The sequence below is a fragment of the Centruroides sculpturatus genome, unplaced genomic scaffold (genome assembly GCF_000671375.1).
Source record: "Centruroides sculpturatus isolate CEXI.00-Female unplaced genomic scaffold, Cexi_2.0 scaffold1118, whole genome shotgun sequence".
Lineage (NCBI taxonomy): Eukaryota > Metazoa > Arthropoda > Arachnida > Scorpiones > Buthidae > Centruroides > Centruroides sculpturatus.
Window position 1 is genome coordinate 228,305 of NW_019385413.1, and position 24,299 is coordinate 252,603.

Here is a 24,299-nt window from a genome sequence, read left to right on the forward strand (position 1 = left end):
TATTTTTACTCATATTTTATTCTTATTTCTTAAATTTTAAACAAGAATTATTGAGACTCCGAAGAGGTTTTCCGCGTAGCAGCGTTTTTATCCGCATCATTTAAATATGTTGTAACATTATCAATGGTCTGAATGAAGTAATCAGATAAATTATTTGGTATTGGTACGAAACAAAGCAACAGAAAAACCATCTGAAATAAAAATAAATAAAATTTAATAACTTTAAAACAAATCATTATGGATTACTTTGAGAATCCAATAATAATGAATGTATCTGGAGAAAAAAGAGATGCGCTCCAGAAAATAAAGCCATCCAAAAATTGTCCAAAACATCAACATTCTTTTCGATTCTTCTATATTTTCCTGTTCTATCGATTTTACTCTACAAAGTATAACAAGACGATAAGTGGATAAATATAAAGAAGACTTTTAACTGATACACGAAGACAACGACAATAAATTTAAATATCGGTTAAATGAATTAGAATCAGTAATATGAAGCATTGGAGGAGATAGACCATAATTAAAATATTTTTTGATTTTATATCCAATAAAGGAAATGGCGTTGATTTTACCTCTCTGAGAGATTCACGAGACTCTACCAATGGCCGAATGGATAAAACCACGGAACACTGGTAGATAACATTTGACCGATGGATTGGCCACGTAGAGTTTTTTTCACGTGTATAACACTTAAGTATAGGTCAGTTTCTCATAGAAAGTCTTCTCGGAATTCATTCCCTTTTGGCAGATCACCCAGGTATTGCGTTGAATTCCTTACCTTTACAATCCTGAAGGATTCAAATTCACGTTCGTGTCTACCCAAAAAATTCAAAGGATGGTTTAACCTATATGTGTCATGTTGTCCCTATTGTGGCACTATAAATCGAATTTATAATGAAAAAGTAATATAATTTTTTAGCGTTTGCAGAATTAAGAGTTAAGTATAATTTTCACATTACCCGAAGATATTAAGCCTAAGCCTTTTTGTCCGTCACGAGGCTTATAATAAAGATGATCTAATTTGGTCAAAAAAAAGGCCGACAACCAATTTTTGGAAATTTAGGAAACGATTTGGTTTTAGACCCCGGGCGGAAGGCTGGGCTCGACCATCTGGTCTTCTGCGCTTATAGTCATAATACGTTAAAACAATCAATTAAAAATTAAAAGAAAAAAAACAATTGTTATGTATAAATTATAGTATAGTATTTATGACTTATTATGAATACATAAAATGAATAAAAATCATATTTACGAAGAATAAATCGGATAGATGATTGCAGAAAAATTACAGACAAATTCTGCTCCGTCTCCAATGATCAAATAAACTCCAAGAAAGAGAACAAAAACTAAAAAAATATTTAAAAAATAAATATTAAATAACATACTTATTTAATTAATAATTAAATTTTTTCATATCATTTATTGTACGTCTAATTATAAGAAACACACAATGTATGAGATTTATTTTAAAAATATATTTTTTGAAGTTTTTCTATCTTATATGAAAAAAAAACCTATATTACATTCCAAACACTCTGCCAAATTCAATACAGAGTGGCTGAATAGTAAGAAATATAATATTTAGCAACTCAAACTCGAACACGAATCCTCCAGCTGCAAGTACTATAATCGCTTCGACCATTCAGCCATCAAGTGTATATTCAATTCAATACTGTACTTTGTTTTTATATCGTTTATAAATTAGTTTAGTTTGGAAATATTTATAAATTCATATCATTATAGATACACCTAAATTGATATTGATTATATATTATAAAAAAACTACCTAAGAAAACTTGTTCTCTTTTCAATCCAAATGTATGGCCTAATTTATCGAGAAGTCTTGCATTTGCATTATTTAATCGTAATTTTTTGTACACTACATTAAACACATTTCTAATTAATTGAAACATTGTTCATTCCATTAATTTTGAATATTCATTCGATTACAATTCAAATTATTCAGAATGTTTTTTTTTTCATGGTTAGTTTAGACAAATTAAAAACATTATCTAAATATTTATAAATTAGTCCTATTGCGAAGCATTTATTTTAAATATTGATTTATTAAAGATTTTGAAATTTATAAATTATAGAAATTTAAAAACATAATTTCACTCTTTAGACAAGAGGGAGTTATAAATATGCCCTCTTGTGGTGATGAGAGAAATCAAATTTTTAAATTGAATTTAAAAAAAAATGAAGAAATTACATTTAGTGAAGCTTAAAATAATATTTTTAATATTAAAATATTGTATCTTTGTTTTCTTTTTTATTTGTATTTTTAGGAAAATATTAAAAAAAGCGGGATAGGTAAACTTAAAAATACGGCAGTGTCACCAATGACGGCCGGATGGCCGAGTGGTCAAGGTGGCAGCCCACCGCTCTGGGGGACACGGGATCGAATTCGGACGAGTCAAGGAATTCCCAGGAATTTTTCGGGGGTTGGTCCGTTCGGATAGTTCAGGCACCGCTCTTCACCACCAGGTCGGCCTGGCCGAATCCATAATGGGCTTGCTATAAGAGACCCTTTTAGTGCCCACAGGGCTGAAAGGTATAAAAAAAAAGCCAAGTATATTCAGACCGGATGGCCGAGCGGTCAAGGTGGCCAGCTGTAGGCTGCCACCTTGACCGCTTTTTCGACCTGTCCGGTTTCGATCCCGTTTCCGGGGTTGAATCCGGACAGGTCGAAAAATCCTCAGGAATTTTTGGGAGGTGATTAGGTATGTCGGATATGTTGGCCCCCGAGCTTTACCACCGGCCGCCCCATTGTGAGCTTTGCCTAACCCATAATGGGCTTGCCAAAAGAGGCCTTGTTAGTGCCTACGGGATGAAAAGAGAATATTATTACATAATAATATGATAACATCTTTGTAAAGAGCAAACATCGTATAAAAATAGAAGCCGCATATAATTAAAAATGATATTACATTAAAGATGACAGATGCTATCAATTGGCCTAATTAAATTTTATTTTACTAAAGAGAATTCTATAAGTATAATAACCAAAACATAGCAAAATAAATAGGTATGCGGGTATTTAACTCAAAAATTTTTTGAAATTTCTCCTGCACCGCAGGAACTATGATGGCCATTTTCTTCATACCCGTATGAAATAACGCCTATAATTGATGTGGCCGAATGGTAATTTATGGGGCATACATATCGTTTAACTTATCCAAAAAAAAAATTTCGAAATCGACCAAGATTTGAATGAGAGTGTCCCAGACCAACAGTTTACTTTTTGATCTGATGATACGTTCCGGAAATATTAAGTTACAAATTTCTGAAATTTCTCTATAATTTTCTGTAGGGAGTTTATTAGAAACATTTTTGCATATTGAAATTCATTGTGAAATTTCTTGAAAATTTCTTGAAAATTTCAATTCATTGAAAATTTCACAATGAATTGAAATTCATTTCAATTCATTGTGAAATTTTCCGATGAAACATTCATGTTTATAGTTTACAATGAAATTTGTAACCCTGACAAAGAACTCCGTCCGACGTGAATTTTCTGCACTTTATAAATGCCCAAATAATTTGTGTAATAACTATTGTATCACCTACCATTGTATTATGACTCCAAAGTTGAACCTTATTTATTCCTTTCCTAATTAGAAAGACTTAGGTTCTATTAAATATTAAGTGAAGTGACAAGTGTTATACAGTTTTTGAAATCGGAAGTCAAGAGGGTTCTATCGGTGTGTAGGTTTTTGAAATTGGATACTTCGTTGAAAAGTTATGACGTCTGGAAAGATATTCGAACTTAGCGATAAATTTCTAATTATGTCGGCAGACAGACTGACGGGCTTCACGGTGTTTGAATTATATCTGTGCTGTAAGTACATTTGCCAATTTTTGGAATTGTAGGAGTAACAGTTTTGAAGATTTCAACAACTTTCGGTAAAAATTCGACAAGTCATTGTGGGCTTCCTGCTAGTTATTTCCGAAAAATATTCGGTTGTTTATGAGAGGACATTAACTATTAACTTTGTGCTAAATTTCATCTCGATACACCTTATAGTTTTTGAATTATGGCCGTTCCATCAAATTTTCCTAACCTTCAAAATGTGTTCTATGGCGTAGCCATAGAAACGGTCATTGACTTTACTCTTATGAAGTAGCTGGAAACTTGGGTGAGTAGCGATTTTATCACTTATAATCGAAATAACAAGGAAGAAGGCAATGGCAAACCACTTCCTCAACTCTTGCCAAGAAAACTACATGGACAAGGAATTTCATAATAGAGATATAGTGTTGGAGGATGAGACCTTCGGGTTCGAAAGCACTCTAACTTCTACTGGGGACGAACAAGGAACTTCACTGACTAAGATTGAACATAATGGCATGATTAAGTCAAAGCTGAAAGGGAGTTTAATCATTGATGCAGTCAAACACGAAAAGAAAGTTCCAAGTTTCTTCAAACAACACATATTTGCAACATGGAATGTGAGAAGCATGTATGCTGGAAAACTAGACATAATTAAAAGTGAAATGACAAGAATAGGGATAGAAGTGTTAGGAGTCAGTGAGCTTAAATGGATAGGAATGGGACACTTTGATTCAAATGACTTTAGGATCTTCTATTCTGGACATGATAACTTAAGAAAAAATGGAGTGGCTCTAATTGTAAAAAAGAATTTAGTAAATTTTATTTTGGGTTATAAACCAGTTAGTGACAGAATCATAGTCTTGAGGATGCAGGGAAAACCAGTCAATCTGTCAATCATTCAAGTTTATGCTCCTACTACAGAAGCGACAGAAGAAGAAATTGAAGGGTTTTATGAAAAGCTTCAAGAAACAGTTAATAATTTACCAAAAAAAGATGCACTCTTTATTCTTGGTGACTGGAATGCAAAAGTAGGAAAAGAAGAGACTCCAGGACATGTTGGAAGATATGGTCTTGGGAAAAGAAATGATGCTGGGATACGACTAGTGGAATTCTGCATTTCAAATAACCTCTTTATTGCAAATACATATTTCCAATTACATAAACGAAGACTATATACATGGACATCACCAGATGGAAATTATAAAAATCAGATTGATTATATAATAGGTAGCAAGAGATGGAGGAATGCAATCAAATCAGCATGTACCAGACCGGGTGCTGACTGTGGGACTGATCATGAACTCCTTATATCAAAAATATCATTCCATTTGAAAGCTAAGAAAAAAGGAAGGGAAATAATGGGATGTTATGCTACAGATATCACCCCATCTTACATCTCAGAAATAAAAGAAGGTCTCAAAACAATTAATACATCAGGAAAGGAACCTGATGAAGTATGGGAGTCTTTAAAAAACACTATTAAACATACTGCTGATAAATGCATAGGAAAGAAGAAGAAGGAAAATAAGAAATCGCCTTGGCTGTCACACAAATCTTTAGAAATTGCAAACACTCGGAGACAAATGAAAATTATAGGAGATCGTCAAACAATTAAAAAATTAACTGCAGAGTTCCAAAGACAGGCTAGGAAGGATAAAGAAGAATATTTTAATAATAAATGCAAAGAAATTGAATTAAATAATGCGAAAGGACGTACAAGGGATCTCTTCAAAACAATTAAAGAGGTCGTTGGAAAATTTACCCCTAGGCTTGGTATTTTAAAGAACACACATGGAAAAGATCTAATGGAAGAAAGTGAAATAAAGAGAAGATGGAAAGAATATACAGAACAGCTTTATAAAGCAGATAATAATATAGAAGAAATAATTGAAGGAAGACATTTTACTTTGGAACCATCAATTTTGAAGGAAGAAGTGGAATGGGCAATCAACCAAATTTCAATTGGGAAAGCAGCAGGAACTGACGGAATTCCAGTGGAACTGCTCAAAGCAGCTGGAGAGGAAGGAATTAGAATACTAACAAAGCTATGCCAACAAATATGGGAAAAGAAGGTTTGGCCAAAGGAGTGGAAGCAATCCATTTTTATACCAATCCCAAAAAATGGCAATGCAAGAGAATGTTCCAACTATAGAACAATCGCACTAATTCCCCATGCAAGTAAGATTCTGTTAAAAATAATACAGAAGAGAATTGAGCCATATTTAGAAAGAGAATTGCCACTGGAACAGGCTGGATTTAGAAAGGGAAGAGGAACTCGCGATCAAATTAGCAACATCAGATGGATTCTAGAAAAGGCAAAAGAGTACCAGAAGGACGCCTTCTTTTGTTTTATAGACTATAGTAAAGCCTTCGATTGTGTGGATCACTCCAAGTTATGGAAAGTACTCAGGAGCATGGGAATTCCTGAACACCTTATATCTTTATTGATGAGTCTTTACAATGAACAAGAAGCAAAAGTAAGAACTCTATACGGAGAAACTGAATGCTTTAAAATTGAGAAAGGGGTGCGACAAGGCTGCATTTTGTCTCCATATCTGTTTAACTTATATACTGAATATATCATGAGAATGGTTACTACAAATGAAGAGTCCATTGGTATCAAGATTGGAGGCGAAACTATTAATAATATAAGATATGCAGATGATACCACCCTTTTGACAGAAAGCAAAGCAGATTTAGAAAAAATTATCATAAGGGTAAAAGAAGAAAGTGCTAAATTTGGTTTGAAGCTAAATGTAAAGAAAACTAAAGTAATGTCAACTAAAGAGTTAAAAGATTTCATTGTGGATGGTGAAAGAATTGAAGTGGTAGAAAGTTACATACTTTTGGGCTCAAAGATAGAAAGGAATGGAAGTTGTGAAGGAGAAATCAGGAGGAGAATTAATCTTGGCAGAACAGCCATGGCAAATCTCACCAAGATAATGAAAGATAAAGACATTTCCATTCATACTAAGAAAAGAATTGTAGAAGCAATGGTTTTCCCTGTAACATTATATGGCTGTGAAAGCTGGACTCTAAGGAAAAAGGAAAGAAAAATGATAGATGCATTCGAATTATGGGTATGGAGAAGATTACTTAGAGTTCCATGGACAGAAAAGAAAACAAATATCTCAATTTTAGAAAAAATTAAGCCAAGCTTCTCCTTAGAGTCAAGAATCTTAAAACAAAAATTGACCTACTTTGGACATGTGATGCGTAAAGAAGTTTCCCTAGAGAAGACTATTATGCTGGGAAAAGTGGAAGGTAGAAGGAAGAGGGGAAGGCAACGGATAAGATGGATAGAAGAAATAGAAAAAGTCACAGAAATGAAGCTGGATGAGCTACGAGAGACAACAAGGGAAAGATCAAGATGGAGAAGACTTGTCCATGAAGTCACCAGGAGTCGATGACGACTCGATGGAACTTAACAACAACAGGTTCTATTGTATCCACTATTTTAAACGTGGTAAAAAACATAATTTTGTAATCCATTTTTGCAAAGTCCTACTTTTCCAGATTATATCAGATAAAGGTAAACATTTTATGCAATACTATGTTGAGTAGAATATATTTTAATATAAAATAAAGAAACGTTAATAATTGTATTGTTTGCAATTATTTTACAGGTTACTTCCACACCGAGTTTGGAGACAGTTCCGAGAACCGTTCCGTCGGATCAGTTTCAACTGTTCTAGTTCCAGAAGTGGAACTGAATTTCCCATCTTGATATCTTAATAAAGTCAATTTATAAAGACATCACCATTTCCCAGTAAGAAACAGTAAATAAAATTTTTATTTTATTATATAGTAGTATTTATGTATTTTATTTATTGCTTTCATGTTTAAATTATGTAAGGCATGTGTTATTGAATCCCAATAACACAATCAAATGCCTTATATAATATAATTACTTAAAAATCAGAAATTCCTATTCTAATAACGAAACTTGAAATTAAGTCTCAAATTTGAAGTGTATCTTGCACGAGATTAAAAAGTATAAGGATAAAACATAATTAATATTTTTTTATACTTTCATACACTGTATTGCTTATTCTCTCCTCTGTTTAATTACCAAATTCATTTGGTATTGTAGAGAAAGGGAAAATTTAACGCTTCTATCAGAATTTTTAGTATTTTTTTTATTGAACGAATTTTTGTTAGTATTCCTTTGCCCATTACTGTATGTGAATTACGAATAAGTTGCTGAAATTTCTTTCATAACTGCTGCATGATTATTGGGCTTCAATTTTCAATTTGAAGACTTAGGCCTACAAATTCTCACTGGCATCTGCCGGTATATTTTCTGTCCTTCTTTAACCTGCAGAACGCAGTTAGATTGATGAATATCGAGACCTGAAATGGAAAAGTAAGAAACAGCGGGCCTAATTAACTGTATACAAACTTCCGGACATTGTACCGAAAGTAACGCTATTTCAATTCAAAACTAAAGAAGTTAGATAAATGTCCGGCATAAGTCAATTGTTAACAGAAAAAGTATGATTTACAGGGGCATGACACTATTAAAATCGAAAACATATATTTCAAATTAAATAAATTAAAAATATGATTAAAAGTTGCAGGCATTGTGAAGATGTCACAATAAATAATTGCTAGTTACATTTAAGTTCACTCCACTTTAAACATAGATCTTTTCAACAATATTCTGAAAATATATTTAGAAAATTATTTTTAAAAAGTCACTGAAATATTTGTTAGATGATAGAAAGTTCTATTAAAACAAGCATCAAATAGTTTGGTTGTGTTCTTTATTAACCGTGTTATTACATAATATAATATAATTAAAAATATTGAGTACAAAAATAAAATTAGGTAGTTAAACTATAGTGATAATTAAAATACAGCATAACGTTATTTATTGCTGCAAAAAGATTATATGTTTATTAGCATAACATTTTAACGTACAGCCATGGTTTTATTTTATATATTATTCTAGAAAAAGTAATTAAAATAACTCTATAAATCCATAATTTGGCTACATGTGGATAAGAATGATCCACCTACTCACTTATCCTCCTCACTATTACCAGGTTTCATTTGAAAAATCACAAATGAAAAACAAACTGTCCTCAATGAAAGACACTATGGATACGTTTTAATACAAAAATAATCTTTAACTTCAAAATTCCTTTCAAATTGTGCCCAAAAGAAGCCAAATTCTCGTTTTTCTTGTTACCGTATTTATCCATAACACTCGCATAAAGTATCCCGTTACGTGAATCTTTCACATTACGTATATTAAATGTATTAGTAAACGGAAATATATTATATCTACATCATACATAAATTTATTTGTATAATTAATTAATACATCATACGTAAAAATAACTTTATATACACTAATTACAATAAAAATTACCGCATCATGAAGTTGTCCGTAGATGTGTGTGTAACAATGATATAAGTTAGTGATTTAAAATGAAAGCAAAATGATCATTTACTACAGAAAAAATTACAAATGAAAGGCGGTTCTAGTACTCTATTGGGCCACCTCTAACGTGAATAAACGATGTGATACTGGCGGGCGTGGAGGCATACAGGTGATGTATGTTGTCCTACGGCATTTCAGTTCACATTTGCTGCAAGTGGTCCTCTAGTTCGGACAAACTCATAGGCAGTCGAACTTGGTGTCCCAAGTAATCCCAGACAAGTTCGACCAGTGGCAAATCAGACCGAGTAGACAATGAAATGTTGCAATTTAGCGGAGGCAGCCATGTGACACCCTTGCCGCGTGTGGTCGAGCATTGTCCTGTTGGAAAATGGCTCTTGGGAGCCCTGCCATGAAAGGCAACACATGTGGCTGCAGGATGTCTTTAACATAAAGGTGTATATGATGGCACCCCAGATTATCATACCAGCTGTGGAGACGCTGTGCCACTAAAAAGCGTAGACAGATTGAAGCGTTCACTACGGAACCTTCAGACAAAATCGCCGCCGCTGTCAGTGACTAAACTGAGTCTGGATTTGTCGCTGTAGACGACCCGGCTCCATTCCATTGTGGTCCAATCCTGTCGGTCCAATTGCGGTCTAATCCCATTGCGGTCCAATCTCCAAACGGAGGCAACAGTAGGTAACCTCGATGGCAGCACACCTAATGGCTGCTGCAATACCAAATGTTCCTCAACCTGGTGCCTCTAAATGGTACGGACAGATGGCTATAACGCTATAACTCTAACCATTTCTATATCTGTTTGAGACTTATCTGCATGCCGGATTTTCAGCGTTGCGACAACTCCTTCTTGGTGCGCTGAATTTAATGGCAATGAGTGAATTGTTGTTAAAAATGATAACGATTTTATATGATTTTTGGATAGATTCCTAAAAGCATTCCAATTATATTTTTCTTTAGCTGAAATATTTCTGATTTTCTTCAAAATATTCTTGAAATTTAATTATATTTTCGTTACATTCGGTAAGATCGAGAGGAGGTAATTGTCCACCATATTCTACTGGAAGATGCTGGGGAGAGATGAATTTGTGCAGAGATTCTATTCCAGAACTGTGAAAATGCAACTGAAAATATTTGATTTACATTAGTATAGTGACATTTCAATTTTTTTCATTAGAATACTAGAAAGGAATGAAAGCTGCTTTGCGATTTATAACACTAATGTAGAAATCGTGTATTGTTTAAAACATTAAAAAGAAATTCAAATCAAGCACTGAGCAGTAGCACTGAATCTTATTATGTTTGAGATCCTTGCGTACTATTTCGAAAGTATTCAAATTTGAATTATTCAAGCCCTAGTAGCCCAATTTTGACTTCGTATATAGTTACTAGGGGCCTCCTGCCTCTACGCTTTTCATATCTAGTCTCAACTTTTGTGATATTCAACTATTATATGATAGTAAAAGATTGAATTTGACACAATCGGGGATTGCAGGCTAAATTATTAGTAATCTCGCGAGGAACCAACTAATGAAAATTTGTACAAAATTATTTAAGAAGTAAACTAGATTTGAGACTTTCAATTTTTTTAATTTAACTTTTTACTCGTCTGTTTAATCATTTAATACTAATTTACTTCTCATTTTTATAAGCATTTTTTGGTATTTTGTTTCAGAGGGCATTGTATTGTAAAATCTTAACAATAGATTTTATTATGAGATACAGAAGATGTATTCTAGCATTTGCAATTTTTTTCGTCCATGGATTTACTGACCACTTGCACTCATTATTTATAATGATGATCAAAAGTTCATTGAGGGCCAAATATCAATGTAATATAGGCTATATTTCGGCTGTAGTTTAGATTTTCTTCCTCAATATATTTAATTTCATTTTATTTAATTATCAGTTATAAATACCAATTCCCCGAAGTTTCACACAGGCTAATTTAGTAATTTTTTTGTATACTGCAGAAAGTATGTATTATTTGTAATAACTAAATAATAAATAAAATGCTAAATATTACTAATACATAAATATAAACTCACTCTTTTCTTCATTTTATAGGGAAGAAATAGCCGAAATGCTGTATAAAAGGCATATACAAAAGTTCCAATATTTATGACATGAATTGCTTTATAACTAATCGGAGTGGATTGCTGTGTTAAATTAAATACATACTTTAAATTATATTGAGTCATAAAATATATTAAATAATTAAAATTTACGCTGAAATTACTAATCTTAATATAACTTTAAAAATATTACTATTATTAGTGTAGTAATTTACTATATAATATATAATCTAAATAAAGCTTACAAAAACAATGGAAACTATGCAGTATAATGTAGTTGGTGTTAATTGCAAAACATGTCTCCAATATAATGTTTTGGCATCCAGAATTATCACAATTCCGTTGACTTGAATTATATGTCCCGTTATTGCCATATCTATAAACATCATGAAGCATTTTACGACTTCACTGACGTGTACTTTCGAAGGGTCCCAGCAAGCTAAATAAAGCAGAAATATAAATTAATTTTCCAATTATTCACCATTAAAATAGTATAATAAAAACAGAAAATATAAATAAGTTTAGGTTAGATCTCTCAACAGAAAGATCAATCTTAACATCTTTGCTTGAACAGAAACATGTAGACAAAATTTCCTTACATTCTCATCATAATTCGTAATTAAATTAATTTAAATATTTTTAGTTTTCATCATAAATGTTCTGTTTAAGTACTGAATGATTTGATCAAACAACGGTATTTTCATATATAAACTTTTAATTATAAATGTTTTTTTATATGGAGATAAGGATACATAAAGTATATTCATGTCGCTCTATACAGGATACGAATGAATTTTTTTAAGTTTTCAGCGTTAAATATATGATTATAAAACCGTATTAAATTTAGGACGTGGCTATTTATATATACCGATTGTATGTTCTTATATTCCAACCAGATACTGACTGTATGAGCTATTATTACAATTAATATTTTGATAATAACAACACAGTTATAAATATAGTTTTATTTATTAAAGTTCAGTTACAATGTTGTTTAATAAAGTAATCAATAAAATATGAAGTCTCATTAAATCATTGAAATATCAGTAATGAAATTTAAAGTAGATTAGTAGATATACCAATAAAGTAAAATAAATATAGTAGGACCTCGATTATCCGGACCTCCATTATCCGGATTTTCTATTATCCGGATTGTTCAAAATAAACAAAAATTTTACGAATTTGCTGATTTGCACTTGGCAAATTACGACACTGTTTATGTACGTGATGGAATGCATAAATTTTTTTGTTTCAACAGCGTCTCACCTAGCACAGTGGTCGTAAACTCTTAAATATATTTTGCGTCGTAATAAAAATATAACTTGACATACGTATTTATAAATAATTTATATTCAAATTACATCATTTCTATGACCAAGGGCGGCGTAAGGCATGGACGACGTGGGCCACCGCCTATGCCTCGCGGTCCGAAGGGCCTCGCGCCTCGAAGGTTTATGCATTACTTAAAAGCCGCGAACGCGACGAAAAAATTTTACTCGTCATAAAACGATAAATAGTTTGTCAAATTTTTATTCATAAAAATGCAGTTTCAACTGCTTTTTATTTTATAAAATCCGTCTTCTTGCGCCACCAGAGGGTCTTTTAAACAGTAGGTAGTCTGTTAGCGTTGGTCAGTAGTAGTCCAAATTCAATACAAACGTTTGTTTCTTCAAAATTTGATCATGATTTAAGTACAGTATTTATTTTTAATATTACCGATATGTCATCGAAAAGAAAACATGTTGTATTATCATTAAAAGACAAATTAAAGTATTTGTTTCGATTATCCGAACACTTCCTTATCCGGACTACCTTCATCCCCAATTCCTCCGGATAAACGAGGTTCTATTGCATATTACTTTTTATTCTGTATTTTAATTTTTTTTTATTTTTTTGTAAAAAGTGGTCTGCTTAGTCTTTCTCTTCGGACGTCCTTTGGATTTAATTTTAGTTTTGAATTTTAAGTTTTTATTTGATTGATTTGAACAAGGCTCGTTATTAGACTGAATTTCTTCTTCAGGTTCCTCTGGTTTAATTGTACTAAGCTCACTACTCTCGTGTTCAAAAAGAGGTATTCTATTTCTTGCATTGCTTTCTACTACTTTTAATTCCTCTACATATTTATTGAAAGTTTGCGTTCCATAATTAGACAAAATATCTGCAATATTTTTAGTTATCGCCAATGCTGTATTAAATTTTTCCCTATCTGATAATATTTTGTTGGAACAATTAAAATCCATGCTTCTGCCTATGTATTATAAAATTTTGATATTTTGCTATCAAGGTTTTCCTCAATGCCATTATTTTTAATTTACATTTCGATGATTGAATTCTCATTTCTCGATAATCGATATCATAATTAAAATATCAATAATCGAAATTTAGGATATCCTAAATTATAAATTACATTAAAACTGTCATCTTCACGTTAGGGCTTTAAAAGGGTTAAATAGCCAATTGCGTACACATACTATATGTATAGCCACTTTGTTAAATTTATGTGTAAAAATATTGGATACTATGTATAACGTCACAATACGGGCTGCAATTTTAAATCGTATTTTTAATTTATTTCATTTAAAATATACGCTTCCACCTCAAATGCCTTGCCCTGTACATAATACTTTCCATTTAACAATAGAGTCGTGCCGGTCATCTATTAACTAAGTTTAGGGGAAAAGTTTTAAATTGAATAATGCGACTTCCATTTTGAATCGGAAGTAAATGTATTGGGTAAAAGTAAATGAAGCCTATTGCTCCGAGGTTTTCTACTCATTGTCTTACATTTCATTTATTTAACACTGGTCTCAAAATTAAGAAATTACAGACAGACAGAAGACAATGGAAATTTATAAGCCAATAATTATCTCAAATTCCAACCCAAAATGTCTATGAATGAATCATTAACTCAGTCTAATGAGCTAAACGACATTAATATAACTCATTGAACGCGTGTCCTCCCGTCTGTCCGCGTAACGGTATGCAAAAACGGGCACTAGAGGCGCCCTAGCGATGATTTTAAATTAACAACAAATTATTTTTTTTTGTAATACGAATTTATTATTGATATGAATTTATTATTTATAACACGGAATGGTATAAATAATTATTATATGCCTTCATTAACCTTGCGCCACACGTTTACAACATCCCGGGACTCACAAGTTAGTGAACGTCGCGCATTGACTCACGGGAAATTTGTTGAAAAAATGGCGGATACATTTAAAATCGAGGTTTACAACCGAAGATTAATTTATTTAACTATTTTAAAGTTTTATAGAATGTTTAATAGATAGAAATATAGATCCGTATGACGCGATTGGGACTTTAACAGAGCTGTAGAGCATATTGGTAGGAACAAAAAAAGTCAAAGGAATCGTGCCTCATGGGAATTCGTAAAGAATGCCCACTAGAAGGCCTCCCGGACTACTAGTATTTTATAATTTAATGATATTTTATGATAATTATTTCACTTAAGCTAATCACTATATCTACATCGAACATTTTTTGATAAGGCATAAAGACTAAATACTAATAATATTGTCCAGTCAATTACTGTAGAGACGTACTTTGTTCTCTAGTGATAATGTTATAAGTTATAAATTGAGTAAACATTATACAAACACGTCAGAACTTTGTTTATATAATTTATTTTTGTAAATTTAAATGCAATGTAGATTCGTATCAATTCTACGTAAATAAGTTTGACATTTATTCAAACTTTAATTAATAAAATATTATCATTCTTCAAGCGAAAACATTTATATAATTAGAAACGACTTGTCTTCTATGGATTTAAAATTGATTCGACTAGTGTCTGTCCGAATATCGAGGCTGAACCGATTTCTTTTAAACTTTGTAGTATGTATATTCAGTATAATATTTATCATTTCCTCGGATACCTCAGCTAGTAATTTAATAATTAAGTACTTACGGCATCGACCGATTCCCAAAATGCTGCCATCTTGATCCGTGTGAGGGAGATAACCAACTATTTTCATGTCAAGATATTTTTTCACGGCAGCAGGATTAAATTTATCGAATATATTCGGATATTTTTTTCTCGTAGAGTAATAATTTTTTAATAATTTAATTGCTCTTTCTTTATCGAATTTTCTGGCTCTAAGGAAGCTCAAGAGAAACATATCGTCTAAACGACAATTTATATTCTGCTCTGTAATAATACGAAAAAACTAATTAATTGTTAGTTAATTAATATTTATATATGTTATACGATAAATTAGTATAGGATGTTTCAGTATACGTAATTAAAATTCTCCTTCAAGAACGGTCATTTTCAATGTACTGTACTGAACAAATATATTGCTTAAGTCAGTGGTTCTCAACCATTTTGTTGATGTAGCCCATTAGTTGTTTCTCAAGTACCCCATATATTTTTGTATGTAAATTTTATAATTACTGCGTTAAATGTATAACTGAGCGCTATAAAAGAACTCTAACTAACTAACTAACTGTAACTAAAAGTGAATTACTTATTTTAAGTAAATAATAATAAATTTAATCAGGTACATACATTGATTTATTATTATTTGACAAGTATATTATATAAAATCACAAAAGTCATTTCAATACATGCATAAATTACATTTCCTAAAAATAAATAATTATAATTAACGATAAAGAAAATTTAAATTATTCTACAATAATTTCTAACAAAATTTAATGGGATATTTGTTGCGATAAATCTTCAGCAATTTTTTCAAAATTTGGTTCCCACGTTGTTAAATAGAGATTATAATTGTGTACTGACCTTGAAAGTAATGGCTGCGAATTTATAACGTGCAGAACAATACATGAATCTTTCAATTTTTGTAACAAATGTAACGTCTAAATTTGCTAAATATCAAGTAATGCGCGCATGCAGTGACACGCATTGCATGGTGGGGGTACGATCCAAGCCTCGTTATTCTTAATACCAGTAATCCAGTAAAAACATGAAAAGCCCCCAATCTTATTGAGCAATAATTATAGAATAAAAAAAATTTTTTTTTTCTATTCTAAAATTAATGCTCGGTTAAACCGTAATTTTACTAGACTACAGGTTCACTCGGCACTAATGGCACAAATAGACAGGTAAATCAAGTGGATAAACAAGTTGTTTAGACTGTTAAAAGGGAAATCGATGTTCACACTGGGATATTTTAAAGCTTTTGTTTCTTGATTTTGTGTTAATAATTTACAGCAAATTGATTAACATACGCCATTTTATAATGAAAGTTAGATGTACTCCTTAGATTTACGATCGTACCCGTAGGGGTACATGTACAGTACCTCCCCCCGGTTGAGAACCACTAATCTAAGTCTTTATGTTAATTTTTTAAGGTATAATCAAATCTGATGCACTTCAAATCTATTTTCTAATAGAAATACTTTTTTCTTAATTTCTTATGTTACATAAAAAATTATAACTCTAGATTAACCTGGCTAATTAAATGTATAATTATTATATAATTTGGCGTTATCATTTATTCAATTACATAATACGGTCTAACCTGTAAACAAAGGCCACTGACAGCAACATAAAGAATAATCGTTTTCGGGAGGTTATTTTGTGTTCCTTGCAGAAAGAAACGTCCCTGAAAAAATGGCCGCCGTTTACAGGTGGTCGTTATTAGAGGTTTGATTGCATGTATATATTTAATTAGCCAAATTACAGCTCGATGAATCCGGTGTTATTATTTGTTTTTCTTTTAGTTTAGGTTTAGTTTACTCCATAATTAGACTATTCAAGATAAATATGAATTTTTCCTTACCGATTACCATTCTCTTGAAAATTTCAAATTCCCTTTTATTCCATGTTAAATAATCTTTACTTTCTTTATTGCTGCAATCTTTTACGAATAAATCTACATTCATCTCTATAAAATCATAACAAAATATATTTTTATAGCGTTTATTTGTTATTTATCCGCGTAAAGTAATAAAATAAAATCTATATTTCATCAAGTGAAACTAAATACTTAAATACATGTAATTGCATTTATTTAAGTATTTTTACAGTGATATATTTATTTTAAAATAAAAATCAATTTTAAAAAGTTAAACCTCGATATAGCGACATTCTAAATAGTGAAACCCACGTAAAGCGCCGAGAATTTCCATAGTATTGATAAATATAGAAAGAACCTTGTACCCTGCGTTAGTGCACTGACTTTTTTTGCCGTTAGTAAAGTTGTGTGTTTGACCACCCCAACTGTTATTTTTGTCAAATGAAGAATGTAAGTAAAAATTCATAAAGTTTTACTCATTTATTTGATAAAGGCATGTATTATACATATGATACATATGAGGGCGTGTTACTTTGCTATCGAATCTTAGGCAGCGTAAGAGGAAAGAAAGCGTTGTAATGACGTTGTCAATTTGAATACCTCTACAACTATGCCTTCGGCATTCCACAAATCATCAAGGTTCATCCTATTAATGTGATAAATGTCAGCTAAAAAGTAGTAATACAAGAAACGCCTTTATTTTCACACTATCAATATCCCTGGCTCTGCTTGTCACAGCAAAATTTAATCTGTTATCACTGATAAACTCGTTAATATTGTCAACCAATAAATCTACTATTTCCAGACAAATCTACTACTTGCCAGACAAAAATAGGAATTTCCGTATTCACTCAGTATGTTTATCGAAGTCAGCCATTTTGAATTTGTAAGGGAATAAAACTAATTAAAAAAAACTTATAATAATAAACAGAAATAAAAATTCGATTTATATTATAAATAATAAATGTACTGAAATTATATTTATTTTAAACATTTAAAAAAAAACTAAATAAATATTCACGAATCTTGAGAAAAATAACATGGTTAGTACTTTGGGGTATTTGCAAACTCCACGCTGAGAAATGTCATCTTTCTCTTACAGGAGTTGCCGCAACATCATAGCAATTTCTCAACATGCTCTATACATATAAGCTATCGAATATTAGATGTAAAATCTATGAATAATGCAACCTTTAAAACATTTATGATGTCAAAAATCCCCACTGCACTAATGCAGGGCTTAGTGTCTGTTAACAAATAATTATTACCGAATTCTGTGATTTTCAGACACATATTTGCATTCAGATATCAACAATTTTTATTGCATCTCTTCGGTTTAGCGCTACACACAATTTTTGCCAAATAAATGATAACGCTAAATCGAAGATTGAGCGAATCTAATTAAATCGCATAGAAAAACAAATGCCTTACCTTCTGTATCGACTACTGTTTATTGCGTTGGAAAGACTTGGAGTCTGTATGCAATAATTAATCAGTTTTTAGTTTTATTTTATAAATATTTAGTAAGGTTTAAAGTCTGAGATTAGATAATTTTATGTTCCACAAAATAAGATAAAATACAAAATAATATCTATGATAATAACCTGTATCATTAATCTCAAAATAACTCTATCGTAATAAACTATGAACTTTTCTATTGTTTTCAATGTCCATTTTATATCAAAAGCTTTCAAAAGTAGAACAGTTTAATGTTTCGCTTGCGGTTTAAATTCTTGAGAAATAAATAATTAAAAATTGCTTTCATGCCGCAGGATACAGCTTTATTTATTTATTGGCTCGTGGTCCAGAGAAGTAAGATGGCACCTCATAATGCTTTATGTAAATACAGTAATTACAGTATTTAAATACTTCTTCAATATCCTAATACTTAATTAAAACACAATAAAGATCTTGTGCACTAGTAACAAAGTTTCATGTTAGAATGTGAAATTCTGTTTTAACTTTTCTTCCTAAACGTTTAAAATGGCTATTATTAAACACTTAGGTTGTAGGCATTGACATATATAATCAGCTAGATATATCATAAATATTAATTTTACGGTAAATACTAGCAGTGACGGGGAAAGACCTAAAGTTGATGTGGGCAAGGTACATTTCGCGAGTCCCGCTGGTGGGGCAAAAAGACGAATTTTATAAAATAGAAAGCAGTTGAAACTTCCAAATTTTTATTTATAAAAATGCAAACTGTATTCTTTGACTAACATTCTAGATATATCATAAATATTAATTTTACGGTAAATACTAGCAGTGACGGGGAAAGACCTAAAGTTGATGTGGGCAAGGTACATTTCGTGAGTCCCGCTGGTGGGGCAAAAAGACGAATTTTATAAAATAGAAAGCAGTTGAAACTGCCAAATTTTTATTTATAAAAATGCAAACTGTATTCTTTGACTAACATTAAAGAAAAATTAAAAAAAAAAAAAAATTAAAAAACAGAAATTTCTTGCTTTTAGCCTTACTGAATTACTTAATAATTCTATCGTAATTCAGCTTAGATGCTATATATGCTTCAATAAATAAAACTGCCATAGCTGAAAGTCTTTCCTAACCCATTGAATTTCTTAAATAATTTTTTTATTAGTTTTAATTAATTTTGTAAAGCTTCATTCAGTGTAGGCAGTACTTGTATTGTTGTAGGTATTGTTAACAAAATTCGAACGATAATGTAAGTATTTGGGTAAATTTTTTAAAAGTTATTTTCTGTTATGTATTGAGCGGCTGTTTCACATCTTTAATGAAGTTGGGTAAATTTGGGATCATTTTTTGTAATTCTTCATATAATTCGTAAGGTTGGAAGTCACTGCTCTCACCCATTCGCAGGGCTAAGTGTAAACATTGACAGTTTTTTAATATTTGCTCTTTTGGAATATTTTTTAATTTGGTTTGATTATAGAGAAAACCAAAATTTTCAAAATGTTGATTTTAAAGACAAATCTCGAATCCATATTATTTATTACAGAATCAATCGTGGTGTTAAAAAAAAAATCTATTTAATACCGGCTTTTCGGAGACTGTATAGGTTGATCGCTGTTTTCATAATCGAACATCATTTTCTTTTTGGCTATATTTTTATTTTTAAAGTCTTTTGGCAGTTCATAACTGCTATTCTTAATAAATTGACGAGCGTCAAACAAGCATTTTTCGAATCCAGTTTGTCGACATTCTTTGATCCAGTCACAAAATGTATGCAAATGTTCAAGAGCAATGATTAAATTTACTTGTACAGATTGCCATAATTTGCTTATGATATTAACACGCGATAATATCTCATACCACACATGTAATGGTATGATAATTTCTGAACTGAGTATTTCGTTTAAAACCGAATCACAATCACTGAGTGTGTCTGATAGTCCGTTTGATGTTTTAAGCTTTCGAATCATTCAACAACATCATCAAATTGGAATAATACGGCTTTCACTGCCTCGATTCTGCTTTCCCACCTTGTGTCTGATATAGGCTTCATAGTAGGCTTTAATTTGCCTTTGATTACTTTCCAGCGTTTGCTGGATCTTGAAAATAGCAAATAAATTTTCTGAATAAAACCAAAAAGTGTTTTTGCTGCTACAGAAGAATTAGCTGTGTCCTCCGACAGCAGATTCCAGCTATGACAACCGCAGGGTGTAAAAAATGCTCTGGGAATAATATTTAATATTCGAGTTTTAACTCCACTATTTACGCCTATCATATTTTTTATTATAACCTCCACTATTTACGCATTTTTTTCTAGCTCTCTCAGTATTGCATTAGTTAAATATTCTCCAGTAGTCTCATTGACAGCAAGAAATCCGAAAAAGTTTTCGTCTATTGTGCCGGTTAATGTATTATAAAATATTAAGATAACTGACATTTGTTCAACTTTACTACAGTCTCCAGTGCAGTCGAGCAAAATAGAATAATATGTTTCCTCTTTTACCCTACGAATCACTTCATCGGTAACTGTTTTTGACATCTATGTGATCAATTCATTTTGAATATCATGGCTTAGATAATGTTGTTCAAGTTCTCAGTACAGGTACCGTTGTTTTTCTTCACATCACAAACAAAATTTCAAAAAGTTCTCAACATAAAACAGTTCTTTCTTCATTACTTAGATTTGACCTGCAACTACAAACTTTAAACAAAAATCATTTGTTGGTAGTTGAATGGTTCTTTATTAACTTTAGTTCTATGTACCGGACCGATCAATATACACTACCTATTTATTTAATAACTATTAATCGTTTTCAAAGAATGAACCATACTTATTCTCACATCAAATACCTTCAGAAAGACAAAATAATATCACGTATGTACTGCGCAAGAGTGCGTGCGATACTTTGATTAGATTTCTAGCCATTGAGAAGCATGAAAGTAACGTAAACAAACAGAATGGGAAATTCCCCAGCTCTGGCTGGCGGGGATTATCCACGATAGAAACTCAACCTCAGCAAATGTCGCTAGACTAAATAAAAACAGATTTGGTATGTCAATATATTTATCGTTTTATGATGAGTAAAAGTTTTTCGTAGCGTTCATGGCTTTTAAGTAAAGCATAAAGCTTCGAGGTGCGAAGCTCCTCGGACCGCGAGGCCGTAGGAGGTGGCCCAAGTCGCCCACGCCTTACGCCTCCTTTGAATACTACAAAACACAGCAGTAGAGATATTTTACAACCGCAGGCATAAATTTACATAAAAAAACAATAAACTGTTACTCAACGAGTGAAGTGAGATTTTTTAACCTTAAAAAATCTCTATATGCCATATAGTTAATCCATGGAACTCCCCTCGCTGTTATGGTTGAATTTCAACTTCATAAAACTAATTTGTTCATTAAGACACAGCTTTCAAATTATCCTCATCCAGACGAATCGCCATGTATTATCTGAAACAATATATAAAAAATTTAGCAATTTGTTATACTGAACGCATATAAATTTGTTGTATATCATTTATATTGTGCAAAAGTTAATAATCCAAAAACAGCTACCCTTTAAGGACTTATCCCGAGATATCTCAGGAAAGTTCTATAGCGTTACATAAAACGCGGGCGTTTGGACCCTCTGAAATTTTTTTTTTCAACTTTTGGATGTTTTTTAGGTCTCCAAATTTTTTCAAAAATTTTTACCCGCGCGAAAAAATTTAATCGCGATTTTAATTTACCTTTAATGACGCGCGATTAACGCTTAATTGTTTTTTAATGCGATTTTTTAAATCAAATTTAATTAATCGTTCTAAAGTTGTAGTGCACGGATTTTACTTCGATAAAGTTATTTAAAGCTACTTTCTGATATGAAAAACGACCTCCAATAGTTTTTTTAATTTTTTTAATTAATAGATTTTATTATATATAAGTTTAATTAAGTCGGGGGAGTCGGAAATTGCAATAAAAATTTTAATTTTTTAAAAATATTTAAAAATATACGGCCAGCTAGTATTCATCCTACTTTAAACCCTTGTCCTCCTGAGATGTCTATGAGAATGTCCCGGGAAATCCAACACCAGATGTTCTCAAGATCATCCAGCTGTGTAAACAATGACTCATCGATGTCAAATTTCGCAGAAAGGAGAGACAATGAAAAATGAAGCTTTTTCTTCAAAATTAACGCATTTCTTTCGTTTTTTCAGTTTTAAGTCTTTTTTATGTTTAATTACATTAATATAAAAAATTGGAATGTCTCAAAGGATTTAACCAACAGATTTCGGAAATTTTTAATTTTTTTTTTTAAGAAGCGAGTTTTGATATTAATATTGATGATTATATGAGAGACTTAAATGTTTTATGCATTTCTTTATTATTAATTTATAAGTCGAAAGGCTCAATGCAGGCATCGAGACATACTGTATTGCAAATAAAAATAACAATATACTGAATATTATACTATAAAAATATAAAATAATTTGTATTGTTAATTCAAATAATAGCTAGGGGCGCCCCTAGTGGCCATTTGTCATATATCGAGAGAAAGAAAGAAAAAAATCTGGTTTTTCAGCTTTATATAGTTAAATTATACAGTTATAAAAATTTATCACAAGATGGCGGCGTAATCGCCTACCTGTAGCCAAATTCTTTTGTATCCGATTATTAATTAGCCTAAATAAAGCCCGATAAAAAAATCCATAAGATTGTTTTAAGTCAGATGTCGTTTATCAAAACTGTAACGTAACGATGTTTAGAATGAAATTATTTATGTAGAAAATCTACGAACATATTAATAAAATCATCAAAGTATCATCAAAGTATCATCAAAGTTTTTAGTTACATATAGAGTTTTTCAAACGGGGTCCCAGTATCACGGCTGTTTTTTCAATCAAACCGAAAAATATCCTGCAAATTTCTTAAAGTTTACCTTTTAACGATATAAATTCGTCAGAAAGGTAAGCTGTATATCAATACTAATATTATAAAGAGGTAAAGTTTGTAAGTTTGGATGTATGGAATAATCTTCGAAAGTATTCATCTGATTTCAAAAATTTTTCCACCAGTATTTAGAATGGAACTTTTGGGTGGACATAGGCTGTATATTATTAAGTTAAACATTCATATAAATTAAAATATATTATCTAGGATTAAAGCTTTTATGTCCAACAGATGGTGCTAACTCCGCGAGTACGACGTCCTAAGTTTGCTTTTCTGTGAGGATGAACTAAAGCAGATCATCTTCTTTCTATCTATATAAATAAAAATGTAATGTTCGTTTGTTCCTACCGATTCCTTTGAAATTTTGACACAACGCTGCACAGTATACATGTCGATATTCCCCTTACTTTACGGGGGAGATGGACAGGATTAAGGCTTAATGAAGAACTCTGCTTCTATTTATACTATTTTAGATGCGGTTTTTGCGTTTTTGATTGCGTTTTAATACGGTACGTCAACAGAATGTACACTAAGAAGAGATTTTTCGAAAAAATTTCCTCCACGGGGAAGTGTTTTATATTTATAATAGATACTTTTTGAGCCACAACAACGCGTGGCGGGGTCTGCTAGTTAGTTCAATAAAATTTGATGAGTGTATTAAATTCATAGAAAACTTAATTTCAAGCATTATAAATTCATATTTCTCATCAGATTATCTTGCTGTCACTCGGAAAATTGAAATTATCTCTGTATAATGTTTACCTTAAATATTAATATTACTATAAGTAATAGATATGTATATATATATATCCATGGTGCGGTTTTCTTTA

At 31.4% G+C, this 24,299-nt stretch overlaps 2 protein-coding genes across 4 annotated transcripts; both read right to left on the reverse strand.

Annotated features, from left to right (window-relative positions):
• Window positions 1-1,971, reverse strand: LOC111638719 (receptor expression-enhancing protein 5-like). 2 transcript variants are annotated; one of them, XR_002758925.1, is made up of 6 exons: window positions 1,790-1,971; window positions 1,256-1,349; window positions 963-1,121; window positions 782-879; window positions 247-382; window positions 1-191 (listed from the first exon to the last, which is right to left on the reverse strand). XR_002758925.1 is itself a non-coding variant. In XM_023384477.1 (4 exons), the coding sequence occupies exons 1-4, from the start codon at window positions 1,914-1,916 to the stop codon at window positions 48-50; spliced, it is 501 nt and encodes a 166-aa protein (XP_023240245.1). In that variant the 5' UTR covers window positions 1,917-1,971; the 3' UTR covers window positions 1-47. The 2 variants fall into 2 exon arrangements, 1 of the variants encoding a protein (XP_023240245.1); XM_023384477.1 differs by lacking the exons at window positions 782-879; window positions 963-1,121.
• Window positions 1,972-8,595: 6,624 nt separating this feature from the next.
• On the reverse strand, window positions 8,596-21,964 carry LOC111638716 (alpha-tocopherol transfer protein-like). Of its 2 annotated transcripts, XM_023384473.1 has the most exons (7): window positions 21,829-21,964; window positions 18,541-18,584; window positions 17,095-17,199; window positions 15,255-15,494; window positions 11,566-11,759; window positions 11,294-11,404; window positions 8,596-10,369 (listed from the first exon to the last, which is right to left on the reverse strand). In XM_023384473.1, the coding sequence occupies exons 3-7, from the start codon at window positions 17,195-17,197 to the stop codon at window positions 10,202-10,204; spliced, it is 816 nt and encodes a 271-aa protein (XP_023240241.1). In that variant the 5' UTR covers window positions 17,198-17,199; window positions 18,541-18,584; window positions 21,829-21,964; the 3' UTR covers window positions 8,596-10,201. The 2 variants fall into 2 exon arrangements, with proteins under 2 accessions (XP_023240241.1, XP_023240242.1); XM_023384474.1 differs by lacking the exons at window positions 17,095-17,199; window positions 21,829-21,964 and having other exon boundaries at window positions 18,541-18,586.
• Between the last annotated feature and the right edge of the window lie 2,335 nt (window positions 21,965-24,299).